The sequence below is a fragment of the Suncus etruscus genome, chromosome 15, assembly GCF_024139225.1.
Source record: "Suncus etruscus isolate mSunEtr1 chromosome 15, mSunEtr1.pri.cur, whole genome shotgun sequence".
Lineage (NCBI taxonomy): Eukaryota > Metazoa > Chordata > Mammalia > Eulipotyphla > Soricidae > Suncus > Suncus etruscus.
The window spans coordinates 77,196,593-77,210,361 of NC_064862.1; the positions used below are offsets into that span (position 1 = coordinate 77,196,593).

The 13,769-nt window shown below is 46.4% G+C and overlaps 2 protein-coding genes across 5 annotated transcripts in view; one reads left to right on the forward strand and one right to left on the reverse strand.

The window, feature by feature from the left end:
• USP42 (ubiquitin specific peptidase 42) overlaps nucleotides 1–13,769 on the forward strand; it is a 204,892-nt gene that overhangs the window by 112,165 nt on the left and 78,958 nt on the right. The window lies entirely within an intron of this gene.
• EIF2AK1 (eukaryotic translation initiation factor 2 alpha kinase 1) overlaps nucleotides 1–13,769 on the reverse strand; it is a 29,777-nt gene that overhangs the window by 15,209 nt on the left and 799 nt on the right. For 3 of the 4 annotated variants that reach the window (XM_049788610.1, XM_049788609.1, XM_049788611.1), the window contains exons 2-8: nucleotides 10,665–10,823; nucleotides 9,437–9,570; nucleotides 8,494–8,528; nucleotides 7,419–7,518; nucleotides 6,216–6,296; nucleotides 2,677–2,776; nucleotides 1,016–1,082 (exon numbers count right to left, since the gene is read on the reverse strand). In XM_049788610.1, coding sequence (XP_049644567.1) covers nucleotides 1,016–1,082; nucleotides 2,677–2,776; nucleotides 6,216–6,296; nucleotides 7,419–7,518; nucleotides 8,494–8,528; nucleotides 9,437–9,570; nucleotides 10,665–10,823 — 676 coding nt within the window. The remainder of the gene's footprint in view (nucleotides 1–1,015; nucleotides 1,083–2,676; nucleotides 2,777–6,215; nucleotides 6,297–7,418; nucleotides 7,519–8,493; nucleotides 8,529–9,436; nucleotides 9,571–10,664; nucleotides 10,824–13,769) is intronic. The other variant, XM_049788612.1, reaches the window with a different exon arrangement.

The following is a 13,769-nucleotide window of genomic DNA, read 5'->3' on the forward strand; positions in this document are numbered from 1 at the left end:
CGTTTTGCATTGCATGTGGCCAACATAGGATGAACCCTAGTTCTAATCCCGGCATCCCATATGGTCCCCCTAGCCTGCCAGGAGCGACTTCTGAGCACAGAAGTGCTCAGAGGTTACTCCTTACTTTGCACTCAGAAATCACTCCTGGGAGGCTCAGGGGACCCTATAGGATGCCACCAGGTGTGACCCAAAAATTAAAACAAAACAAAACAAAACAAAAACACGGTACATGGCAGGGCTAGAGCACATGCTGTGAGTGCAGGAGACCCAAGCTCCCCCTCCAATGCCCCCACCAAAAGAGAAGACAACAAATCCTTGTTGAGGAGGAAAAAAATCAAATGTAACTCAAAAATCCCAGGAAAGGTGTGGGGAGACATTGTCTCCCCCACCACAGAACTGATATAAACATTGGCAGGGGGCAGCAAGATGGTCCAAGGTTAAGGAGCTTTCCATGCAAAGCGGGATCCTGGTTTGATCTCCAGCACCACATATGGTTCCCCTCACCACTGCCAGGATTCAGTCCAGAACAGTCAGGAATAGCCTCTGAGCATCGTGGGGTACAGTTCAAAACAGACAGATAGGTGTGCAGACACAGAGAATAAAAGGTAACCCCCCAATAGGGGAATGTGAGGCTGCTTGGACACAGCAGCTAGTGATGCTGGACCTTGTGCTAGGAAGCCACTGAGAGAAAATCATGACTTTCCCATCACAACTTTCCCCAGCACCTCCTGGCGCCTCAGCATCCGAGAGCCACCCTGGGCAGCGCAAGGCACTGAGTCAGGAGCAGCTAGCCTGGCCATGTATCTTGGAGATGGCCCTGGGCACCCCCTGGCAACACTGGTGGTGGTCCCTTTGGGAAGGAAAAAAAAAAAAAAAAAGCAAACGACGAAGGAAATAGCTAGAGAAGAAAGAAATGGACACTCAGTAAAAAATTTGTAGCCTCCCTAAGGGTCACCCACTAATAACGGACACAGGCGAACCCTGACTCCCCGCAGATAGTACAAGGAGCACCCACCACAGCTCCGGCCCAGTTCTTGGCTCAGAGATGACTTCCAAGGATGGCAGCTGAAAAGAGGTTCTCCCTGAGGAACAGATGGACAAGAGTTAGTGTCAAGCAGCAAATTCCTGCATCCAAGTCACATGCCATGCCAAAAAGCATGTGCAGGGGCCAGAGTGATAGCACAGCAGGGAAGGTGCTTGCAAAACGCTGACCTGGGTTCAATCCCCTATGGTCCCCAAGTATAGCCAGGAGAAATTCCTGAGTGCAGAGACAAGAGAAACATGAAAGCACTGCTGGGGATAGTCCCAAAACAAAGCAACAATAATTTTTTTTTTGGGGGGGGGCTACACCCTGTAGTGTTCAGGGGTTACTCCTGACTCTGCACTCAGAAATCACTCCTGGGAGGCTCACGAGACCCTATAGGATGCCAGGAATTGAACCTGGGTCTTGTTGTTTGCAAGACTCTCTGCTGTGCTATCATCACTCAGTCCTCAAAATATTGCCTTTCAATAAAATTGAACTTAGAGCCATAAGGAGCATCTACCAGGGTCTCCCATATTCTGGGGAGACCCCATAGTCACTGTGTGAGGCTCAGTAAGTGCCTAAGCACTTTTCTTCTTTAGAAAAAAATTTTTCTGGGGCTGGAGAGAGAGCATGGAGGTAGGGTGTTTGCCTTGCATACAGAAGGACGGCGGTTCAAATCCCGGCATCCCATACGGTCCCCCGAGCCTGCCAGGAGTGATTTCTGAGTGCAGAGCCAGGAGTAACACCTGAGCATTGCCAGTGTGACGCAAAAACAAAACAAAACCAAAAAAGAAAGAAAAATTTTTTCTGTTTTTGGGTCACACTCAGCAATGCTCAGAGTTTACTCCCGGCTCTGCACTAGGAATTACTCTTGGCAGTGTGCTCAGTGTGACATCACACCATATGTGATGTCAATAATCAGGCCTGAGTTGAGTGCATGCAAGGCAAGCAACTTCTCCACTGTGCCTTTTAGAAAAACTTTGAGAGGGCCATATCAGTTTCCTTGACCTGTTGTTTTTTTTGCAATGCCAGGAATCAGACTCACATTGTTTGTTTACAATGTCCTCCTCTGAACCATTTAAAGATATAAAATCAGGGGCCAGAATGATAGCACAGCAGTAGGGCATTTGCCCTGCACACGGCCAACCCAGGACCAATCCAGGTTTGATCCCCAGTTTCCCATATGGTCCCAAGTTTGACAGGAGTGATTTCTGAGTGCAGAAACAGGAGTGAACACTGTGTGCCACCAGGTGTGGCCCAACCCCCCCAAAAAAATACACACACACATAAAATCAGAGCCAGGGTGCTGCTTGGTAGTAGAGCATTTGTCATGCATGAGAGAGACCTGAGGTTCAAATCCCAGCATGGCCTGCCTCACACCCCCTAGTAAACAACTTAGTATGTCAGATACAAATATTGAACAGCTGGGGTCAGAGAGATAACACAGCAGTGGAGCGTTTGCCTTGCATGCAGCCAACCTGGGTTCAATTCCCGGCATCCCATATGGTCCCCAGAGACTGTCAGGAGTGATTTCTGAGTGCAGAGCCAGGAATAACCTGAGTGCTGCCAGGTGTGGCCCAAAACCAAAAATAAATAAATATTGAACGGCCATACCTAAATAACCCTCCCATGCCAGCAGCCAACCAGCTTACCATTCATCGAGGCGACATGCACATGCTCGATCCAGGCAGTATGGTAGCCCACGATATTGGGGTGCTGGAGCCCCGCCAGTACCTTCACTTCCCGCAGCACCTACAAGAGAAATAAATGTGGCTCTGACTTTCACAAACCATTCGCTCATCCCAAAACCAGACACTGCTCATTACAGAGCAAAATAACTGAAAACACTTGGACAAGGAATCTAATATACGAGAATATTTTTTGTGAAACTAATACAAGGGTGACTGCAACTTCAGAAACAAAATAGGGGCCAGAGAGAGATAGCATGAAGGTAAGCATTTGCCTAGAATGCAGAAGGACAGTGGTTCGAATCCCTGCATCCCATATAGTCCCCTGTGCCTGTCAGGAGCTATTTTTGTTTGTGTATTTGTTTTGTTTTGTTTTGGGTTTTGGGTCACACCCGGCAGCGCTCAGGGGTTACTCCTGATTCTACACTCAGAAACTGCTCCTGGCAGGCTAGGGAACCATATGGGATGCCGGGATTTGAACCACCACCATTCTGTATGCAAGGCAAAGGTACCTCCATAAAAAAAAAAAAAAAAAAAGTACCTCCATGCTATCTCTCTGGTCCCCAGGAGCGATTTCTGAGTGTAGAGCCAGGAGAAACCCCTGAGCACTGCCTGTGTGAACCAAAAACAAAACAAAACAAACAAGCAAAAAGAAACAAAATAAAAGGGAGGACGGAGATAGGGGGCAGGCATTGGTGGTGGGAAGGTTGTACTGGTGAAGGGGGGCGTTGTTCTTTTTTATAACTGGTTTTGTTTTTTCGTTGGGTTTTTGTTTTTTTTTTTTTTTTTTTTTTTGGTTTTTGGGTTACACCCGATGGCGCTCAGGGGTTACTCCTGGCTCTGTGCTCAGAAATCACTCCTGGCAGGCTCTGGGGACCATATTGCACCAGAATTTGAACCACCATCTGTTCTGGATCAGCTGCTGTGCTATTTCTCCAGCCCTCTTTTTTTGTTTGCTTGTTTGTTTGTTTGTTTTTGGGCCACACCTGGCATTGCTCAGGGGTTACTCCTGGCCCTCCGGCCCTCTTTTTTATAACTGAAACCCATCTACAAAAATGTTTGTAAATCATGGTGCTTAAATAAAGATATTATTAAATAGGCCCGGAGAGATAGCACAGCGGCGTTTCCCTTGCAAGCAGCCAATCCAGGACCAAAGGTGGTTGGTTCGAATCCCGGCGTACCATATGGTCCCCTGTGCCTGCCAGGAGCTATTTCTGAGCAGATAGCCAGGAGTAACCCCTGAGCACTGCCAGGTGTGGCTCAAAAACCAAAAATAAATAAACTTCAAAGAAAAAAGTAAATAAAAAAGAAACAAAATAGAAGACTTTTACATGGCATATATATTTTCCATTGCTCATGTCCAATAAACCCGGGTAAACCCTGCCTTCCAAGATCCATCTAAGCCATTGTTGTCACCTCACTCACTGCAAGAGCAAAGGAAAAAGGGCTCTGAGGAAGAGGTTATTTGCCCAGGGATCACACAGCAGGATAGTGAGAGGTAGCCAGGATCCAAACCAGGAGTCCTGCCCCTCAATGCATTTACTAGGTTTTTATCATATACATTAAAAAAAATCCATTTCAAGGGCCAGAGCAAAAGTACAGTGGATAAGTCGACCTGGCATCTTAGCATCTATATAGTCCCCTGAGATTACTCTGTAGTTAATTCCTGAGTAAGGAGCCAGGAGTAACCCTTGAGTACCAACGATTATAGACCCCAAACAAACAAATAAATCCATTTTCAGGGCCAGAGAAGCAACTAAAAGGTCTGGATTGCAGGATTTGAATGCAGGGCCCCCAGGTTCCATCCCCAGCTGTCTGTGGTCCCCCAAGCAGGACCAGCTATGTAAGTGACCCAGAAACACAAAATGGGGCCGGAGAGATAGCACGGAGGTAGAGCATTTCCCTTGCATGCAGAAGGATGGTGTTTCGAATCCTGGCATCCCAGGTCTCCCGAGCCTGCCAGAAATTATTTCTGAGCACAGAGTTAACCCCTGAGCGCTGCTGGGTGTGACCCAAAAACCAAAAAAAAAAAAAGAAAACAAAATAAAATAATTTTTGTTTTGTTTTGTTTTTGTTTTATTTTGGGGGCCACACCCGTTTGATGCTCAGGGGTTACTCCTGGCTAAGCGCTCAGAAATCACCTCTGGTGTGGGGGGACCATATGGGACGCTGGGGGATCGAACCGTGGTCCTTCCTTGGCTAGTACTTGCAAGGCAGACACCTTACCTCTAGCGCCACCTCACCGGCCCCATAAAATAATTTCTCTTTTTCTTTTTTTTTTTTTTTTTTTTGGTTTTTCGGGCCACACCCATTTGATGCTCAGGGGTTACTCCTGGCTACACACTCAGAAATTGGCCCTGGCTTGAGGGGACTAAATGGGACGCCAGGGGATTGAACTGTGGTCCTTCCTTGGCTAGCCCTTGCAAGGCAGACACCTTACCTCTAGTGCCACCTCACCAGCCCTGATAAAATAATTTCTCATGGTCTCCTGAGTCCTACTATGAGTAACTCCTGAGTACTGTTGGGAGTGGCCCAAAATTTTTAACAAAGAAAATAATATAGGGGTCGGAGCGGTGGCACAAGACAGACATCTGCCTTGCGCACAGTAGCCTTGGACAGACCCCGGCATCCCACATGGTCCCCAAGCAGGAGCGATTTCTGAGCGCATAGCCAGGAGTAACCCCTGAGTGTCACCGGGTGTGGCCAAAAAACAAAAACAAAAACAGAAAACAATATAAATAAAAATTTAAAACTAAGTCAAATAGGGGGGTCAGAAGAGAGACAGCAGGGCCAGAGCAGTGGTGCAAGCAGTAAGGCATCTTACTTTCCGGTGCTAGCCTAGGACAGACTACAGTTGATCCCCCCACATCCCATATGGTCCCCCAAGCCAGAAGCGACTTCTGAGTGCATAGCCAGGAGTAACCACTGAGCGTCACCAGGTGTGGCCCAAAAACCAAAAAAAAAAAAAAAGAAGAAGAGAGATAGCACAAGAGTTAAAGCTCTTGGTTTGTATGCAGATAAGCTGGGTTCAATTCCTATACTCCATAAGATCCAGCAAGCCCATCAACTCTGAAATTTCCTGATTACAGAGTCAAAATTAAGGCCTGAACACTGCCAGGTGTGGCCCCAAACAAAAATTAAGTCAATGGGGCCGGCGAGGTGGCGCTAGAGGTAAGGTGTCTGCCTTGCAAGGACTAACCAAGGAAAGACAGCGGTTCAATCCCCCAGCGTCCCATATGGTCCCCCCAAGTCAGGGGCAATTTCTGAGCACTTAGCCAGGAGTAACCCCTGAGCATCAAACGGGTGTGGCCTGAAAAAACAAAACAAAACAAAAATTAAGTCAAATAAAATTTGAGCACCCATGCATATTTTATTGTGACCCATTCTTAGGAAGGCGGCAAACCATCTCGCCAATTTACCAAATATACACACATATACATATAACTATGCAAAGGAATCAATTATTTCAATTATTCAAAACAGAAACTATTTAAACATTGTACCTTCATACAATCTCTTTTCGATGCACCCTTTATCAGGATTTTCTTGATTGCATAATACTGACCATCTAATTTATTCCGGACCTAAAACATTGAATAAATACTGGGTAAGTTATAATGGAATGAAGACAACTGTTTCCATCTGAACTGGATGATCAAACTAGATAGGCAAAATCATGGTGAAGACATGCATCCTATGCATTTCTCTAGGGAAGTCAGCCAGACACAACTAGACTGAGAACTTTTTAATCCAGGAAGAGTCCAACCCATAGAAGGTATAATAGGGCTGGAAATGGAATGTCCCCAAAAAGGCTAAGACTTTGTCAAAAGATAATACTACCAAAAAATGGGGCCGGAGAGATAGCATGAAAGTAAGGCATTTGCCTTTCATGCAGAAGGTCGGTGGTTCAAATCCCAGCATCCCATATGGTCCTGAGCCTGCCAGGAGCGATTTCTGAGCATAGAGCCAGAAGTAACTAACCCCTGAGCGCTGCCGGGTGTGACTCAACAAAAAAACAAACAAAATATACTACCAAAAAAAAAAAAAGAATACAATAATTTTTATCAGCAACATTTTTTGGGGGAGTGATTATTGTGGTTATACCAAGAGTTCTCAGAACTTAGTCCTGACTCAATGCTCAGGGATCACTCCTGACATTGTTTGGAGGACCATAGAGGATGCAGGGATTGAACCCAGATTGAATGCATGCAAGGTAAGCACCCTCCATACTATACTATATCCGAGTAACACACTTTTTATACAAGGGAACTACAAAACGAAACTATAAGGGCCAGAGCAGTAGTATAGCAGGGAAGAAACTTGCCATGAACAAGGCCCACCTAGGTTCAATCCCGCATTTCATCTGGTCTCTCAAGCCTGCCAGGAGTAATTCTTAAGTGCAGATCAGGAGCAAGCACTGAGCGCTGCCGAGTCTGACACCCGCCCCCCCCCCCAATTTTTTTAAATAAAACATCCAAGACTAAAGTGAATAAGAAAAATTTAAAGGGATGGAGAATTCAAGAAGCTGGAGCTCACACTGAGCATGCAGGGGGCCTGGGCTCCAAACTTGAAGCCTTCCAATAAGGAACAAGTCAGAAGCCAAGCCAGTTGACAAGATTCCTAGGAAATGTTCCTGGAGCCCTGCAAGGAAAACATCTCAGAGCTCTTCGGAAGTAGCAGTGGATAGACGGTGGCAGGCACCTGACCTTGTACACACGCCCGTAGCCTCCTTTGCCTAGGATGGAGACTTCTTCAAACTCATTCAAGTAGCGGGATGTTTGGGCCTCAAGTGCTATTTCCCTGAACCTACAAATGAAAAAGAAACCATAAGAATGCACTGAGAGTTTAAATTCATGGAACAATCAACTCCCATCTGTTACAAAACAGCTCTTAAGATGGATGGGGGGTGGGGCCACACCATCTCCCCAATTTCTGCATTCCTTGCTTCAGCAACTCTTGGTAGGAATAGAGTCCCACAAAGATGTTTCCAGAGACAGTGGGGCCACATTTCTCCATACAGTGATAAAATTACTCAACTATTGCTATAGTTAATCCCTTATCAACCTAATGTCAATTAAGATCAATTAAGCCTTATCAGGATACATGTATATGGGAAAATACAGCAGACAAATGGTTTATCCTTTATCCCTCTTTGTCCCTTCAGACACCCTGGAGAGGATGTGGGACACACACAAGGAAAAGGGGTACAGATGAGAGTACTACTAACCTGCCAGGCCTTAGCAACCACTAGATAGTGTGGGGTATTTTTTTTTTTTTGGTTTTTGGGCCACACCCAGCGGTGCTCAGGGGTAACTCCTGGCTGTCTGCTCAGAAATTGCTCCTGGCAGGCTCGGGGGACCATATGGGACACCGGGATTCAAACCAACCACCTTTGGTCCTGGATCGGCTGCTTGCAAGGCAAACGCCGCTGTGCTATCTCTCCGGGCCCCAGTGTGAGGTATTTTAAAGAATTTAATTTAAAATGATCTCGGTAGCTCACTATAAAAACATTTCCTGGGCCAGAGACATAGCACAACAGTAGGCGTTTGCCTTGCACACAGCCAATCCAGGACGGACGGTGATTTGAATCCCAGCATCCCAACGGTGATTTGAATCCCAGCATCCCATATGGTCCCCCAAACCTGCCAGGAGCAATTTCTGAGCGTAGAGCCAGGAGTAACCCCTGAGCCAGAAGTAACCAAAACCCTGTTTTGGGTGTGACCCAAAACAAACAAACAAAAAAATTAAATTAAATTAAAAATGTACTTAACACATGCATACCTGGTCTTCTGGACATAATTATCTTCACAAGGATCCTAAAACAAGAAGTGATATTTTAAAAATCATTTTAAAATTTCTTTTTTTTTTTTTGTTTTTTTTTTTTTTTGTTTTTGTTTTTGGGCCACACCCGGTAACGCTCAGGGGTTACTCCTGGCTATGTGCTCAGAAGTTGCTCCTGGGCCCGGAGAGATAGCACAGCGGTGTTTGCCTTGCAAGCAGCCGATTCAGGACCAAAGGTGGTTGGTTCGAATCCCGGTGTCCCATATGGTCCCCCGTGCCTGCCAGGAGCTATTTCTGAGCAGACAGCCAGGAGTAGCCCCTGAGCACTGCCAGGTGTGGCCCAAAAACCAAAAAAAAAAAAAAAAGAAGTTGCTCCTGGCTTGGGGGACCATATGGGACACCGGGGAATCGAACCGCAGTCCGTCCAAGGCTAGCGCAGACAAGGCAGGCACCTTACCTTTAGCGCCACCGCCCGGCCCCTCATTTTAAAATTTCTATGAAATAAGTAATCTTATCAAAATCTAATATAACATCTAATATGTAAATTTAAGTTTTAATTATTTGGGGAGATGGGCATAGGACAGTGGGTTGGACATTTGCTTTGCATGCAGCCAATTCAGGTTCAATCTTCTGACACCCCACCATATGGTCCCTGGGCCCCATCAGAAGAAATTTTGAAACGCAGAGCTAGTAATTTCCTAAGCACCACCAAGAGTGATTAGAGTGCAGAGCTAGGAATAATCCCTGACCACCACCAGATATACCCCTGAAAAACAAAAAAATACTAATAATAATTTTGGTCACACACAAAGCACTTTTGTAGCATTGGGACCACACCTGAGCATGCTCAAGGGCCCCTCTGTGGTCCCAAGCAATGAATTAGAGTAACCCAATCCAAGCAAGTGCCTTCCCACCAACCCCAAACACTCCCTCTGGCACAGACCTGGCGCACTCGCTCCTTGGCTGAGCGCATCAGGTGGGTGATGGCCTGGTTGTGATGCAGTCGTAGGGAACTGAACTCATCACTGCAGGAGAAAGACGACAGCAGTCCCATCTTGATGAAGGTCTGACAGAGCACTGCAAAAAGAGAAAGCTACCAGTGGCCGCCGGAAATACACCACTCTTCCAAAGACACAACACAAGTAACTCTGGTTCTTTTTTTGTTTTTGTTTTCGAGTCACACCTGGCAGTGTTCGGGGTTACTCCTGGTTCTGCACTCAGAAATTGCTCCTGGCAAGCTTGGGGTACCAAATGGGATGTTGGAATCAAACCAGAGTCCGTCCTGAGTTGGCTGCATGCAAGGCAATTGCCCTACCGCCGTGCTATCACTCGGGACCCCAGACTCAGGTTCTGACCCAGGAATACAGCCTTCTACATACAAATCACTCCAGGATACACATGTCTGGGAGACAGAGTCTCCAAGAGTAAAGACAAGATCAGTGAGCCTCACTCACAGCTCAGATCAGGCCCTGGTCACCCTTGCCTGCTGTATGAGTAAAGCACTAAGTTCTGTTGGTTTTGCTTTGGTTCCACACCCGGCAGTGCTCAGGTCTTACTCTTGGAGTTCAGGAATCACTCCTGGCAGGCTAGAGGACCATATGGAATGCTAGAATCAAATCCAAGTCAGCAGCATGCAAGGCAAACCCCCTCCCTGCTATACTATCACTGCAGCCTTTAAGTTCTGTAATTTAAAAGGAAAAGAGAGGGAGGGGGCAGAGAGATAGCATGGAGGTAGGGCATCTGCCTTGCATGCAGATGGTGGTGGCTTGAATCCTAGCATCCTGTATGGCACCCCAAGCCTGTCAGGAGTGATTTTTTGTTTTGGTTTTTGGGTCACACCCAGCAGTGCTCAGGAGTTACTCCTGGCTCTATGCTCAGAAATCACTGAAGTACTGACCCAAAGGTGCAAGAAATGTAAATCTCTCCCTCTCCCTCTCCCTCTCCCTCTCTCTCCTTTTCTCTCTCCCTCTCCCTCTCCCTCTCCCTTTCCCTCTCCCTCTCCCTCTCTCTCTCCTGGGGAGAGCTGCAGAAGGAAAAAAAAAACAAGCAACATAAACTTTGGACACTTGCTTCCATGTTTACCTGTTACCTGCATCTCCCACCCTCAGCTAAGCAGCCGGGGACTCGCCCAGGGTTCCATTCAGCCTAAGGAGCCAGGACGTCATACTTACATTTAAACACCTCTCTGGAGCGCAGTGGATTGGGCTCATGTACATGGCTCAGGTGCTCCAGCAGAGACACCAGCAGCAGCTGGTTGGCAACTGCGAAAGGGAATGTGGGCTGCTGGAGGGGCCCTGTCAGCACCTGCAGTTCGGCCGGAACATCAGACTCTGTAGGCAGGAAGAAAGATCATGTGAAGGAGGATTCAGAACAAGCACTGCTCTATCAGGGATCCCAGGTCAAGTCATTCACCACTGGCCCAGAAATCTACCTTCTATAATATTTTTATTTGTTTATTTGTGTTCGTTTGGAGGCCAAACCCAGCAGTTCTCAGGGGTTACTCCTAGCTCTGCATTCAGAAATCACTCCTGGATGGGTCAGAAATATAGCACAGCAGTAGGGCGATTGTCTTGCACACAGATGAACAGGACCAACGGCGGTTCAAATCCCAGCATCCCACATGGTCCCCCGTGTCTACCAGGTGCAATTTCTGAGCAAAGAGCCAAGAGTAACCCCTGAGCACTGCCAGGTGTGACCCAAAAACAAAAACAAAAAAAATCATTCCTGGAAGGCTTGGGGGACCATGTGGATGCCAAGGATGGAACCCAGGTTAGCTGCATACAAGGCAAACGCTCTACCTCTCCAACCCCTCTGTAGTATTTCTATTGTTTTGTTTGGGTATCTACATCTGGTAGTGCTCAGGGCTTACTCAGGGGTTCAAACCAAAACTACTGCAATTTGCTTGCTGGCCTCCAGGTGGCTAGGAAGATGCCCGCACAAACGAAAGGGGACTCTGGAGAGCTGGGGAACAGGGCCTCAAAGAAACCACTTACAGAGCAAAACACCCTGAAGCGATGATCTGAGTCAAAATCAAACATAGATGAGAAGGAAAAGAAGACAGTAAATGTTCCACAGAGCATTTAACAAGCTAATAAGAAAATGAAACCCAATTATGATGCAAGTAGGCTTAATGTCACTATGAAGTAACGAGCATCATTTGAAATAACTAGTTTTAGAATTTACGGTCCAACTGATTTTTTGCATGTAAAGCCTAGATTGCAGGACTAGAGAAAGAGTAGCGGCTGGGAAAGGCATATATATGGGGAAGGAGATATCCTTGAGCACAGCAAGTGAAGCCCAACACCTCCCCAAAAGGAAATCACTGAGCTATTTTTTAATCTACATTGGGGGGGGGTAGTGGAGGGAAGAGCTGCCACTTTCACCAGAGCTTAGGGGATACCAGGGCTAGATAGACTAGGCAGTGTTGAGCTGGAACATAGTGGCCAGGGTAAGGATCAGGGCCTTACCACCTGCTTTTACACTTATTTATTCTATGCTGATCGCAATGCTGTAAAATATTTTATATTACAGATGCAAAAATCAGAAAAGAAATGGGAAAAAGGAATAGAATTGTCTTTACATCTCCTGAAAAAGAAACTTTTTCCCAAGTCTTCCTTTTCACATAAAAAGTTAAACAAGGAAGGAACCAGGAATGATAGTACTTCAGGGAGGGTGCCTGCCTTACACACAGCCAACCTGAGTTCCATCCCTGGCAATTCAGATGGACCCCCAACCTGACAGAAGTAACTCCTGAGCACTGCTGCCGGGTATAGCCCGAAAACAGAACAATAAAAATGTTAAACTGAGCCTGCACATTCTGGAACTCTGCAGGAAGCACATGCACAGTGATAGGCTAAGTAACCTGTAAGAAAAAACAGGCCAAGGTAGAATTCAGCTGCAAGGCGAGTGTATGGGAGGCCCTAAGTCCCCATGAAGAGGGGGGTGAAAAAAGCAATAATAAATACTATCTTAGATCACTCCCTTGGAAAATAATCTCCAGCAGGCAGCCAACCTTATCACCCTGCCACAGGAAAGACCAGCTTGTGTGTTTACAACTTTGCCAATGACGTAACACACTACACTAGAGTCTTCCACACACACCTCACAAGGAGAAAATGCATCTGTCACTGTGCCTGTCATGTCTTACAGCCCACCTGCTTCTCTCTTCTCTTTTTCTGTGCTCAACTGTGCTCAGGACTTACTGGTTATGTGCTCTGAGATCACTTCTGGTGGGGTTTGGGGAACCATATGGGAAAGGGTATAATGCAAGCACCTTTCTACTATCTCTCCCACCCTGTATTTTTTTTTTCAGAGCAGAAGATTTATAGGGGACCAGAGAGATAGCTCAGTGGACTAAGTGTATGTTTTGCATGCCAAGGCCCAGTTTATAGGTAGCGTTAGGGATGAAAATCCAGAAACAACAAGTTCACATATGTTCAGTGGTCTGCACTTTCAACCCACAGCAACGTGTTACAACTTGTTTCCTGTTGTACTTTTATGTGTTCTCAGCAATTAACCTATTAAATTCCTAAAAACCTCCAGGAATCAGTCCTAATCATTGAGATTTTGTTCTTGAGGGCAAGGGGTTGGGCACCAATGGGCAGCTAACAGAAACTACTCCTAGCTCCTAGCTCTGTGTTTGTAACCAGGTGGTGACGAGGGATTTTTTTTTTAGGGAGAGGAGCCAAAACCAAGCAGTGTTTGGCGGCTATTCTGAAAGTTCTGGGAAATGATATGCAGTGCTGGGAATTAAACCACAATCAGCAAGCACTTCACCCCCTTGTATTTTCTCCCTAGCCCACACAATTTAATTTCTAAAGCTACCAAAAACCCGGCAGCAATTAAAGCCTCCTGCAGCAAAGAGATTAATATCTAGTCAGGTGTATGCTTTGCACAGGGCAGACCTGGTTCGAATCCTGGTTCCCCAGATGGTCTCCCCCGACGCTCACCCACAAAGCACAGCCAGGAGTGATTCTTAGAATGCAGAGCCAGGAATAAGTCCATGAGCACTGCCGGATGTGGACCAAAACCAAATAATAAAAATAAAACGAACAAACCAAAAAGACCTAGAGCGCTTCCACTTAAATGCTATACAACGTCGGGAGCCCTGGTTCCCCATACCCTCGCTTGACGACGCTCAAGGTCTTGATAGACAAAGAAAGAGCAAAAACAGCAAAACTTGGGACGTTTGTTTTAGTTTTTTTTTTTTTTTAGGCCAAGGTGACTGGTTTCCACAGCGTCATGCTCTGATAAATTTTCCTGCTGAGGGGCCGGAG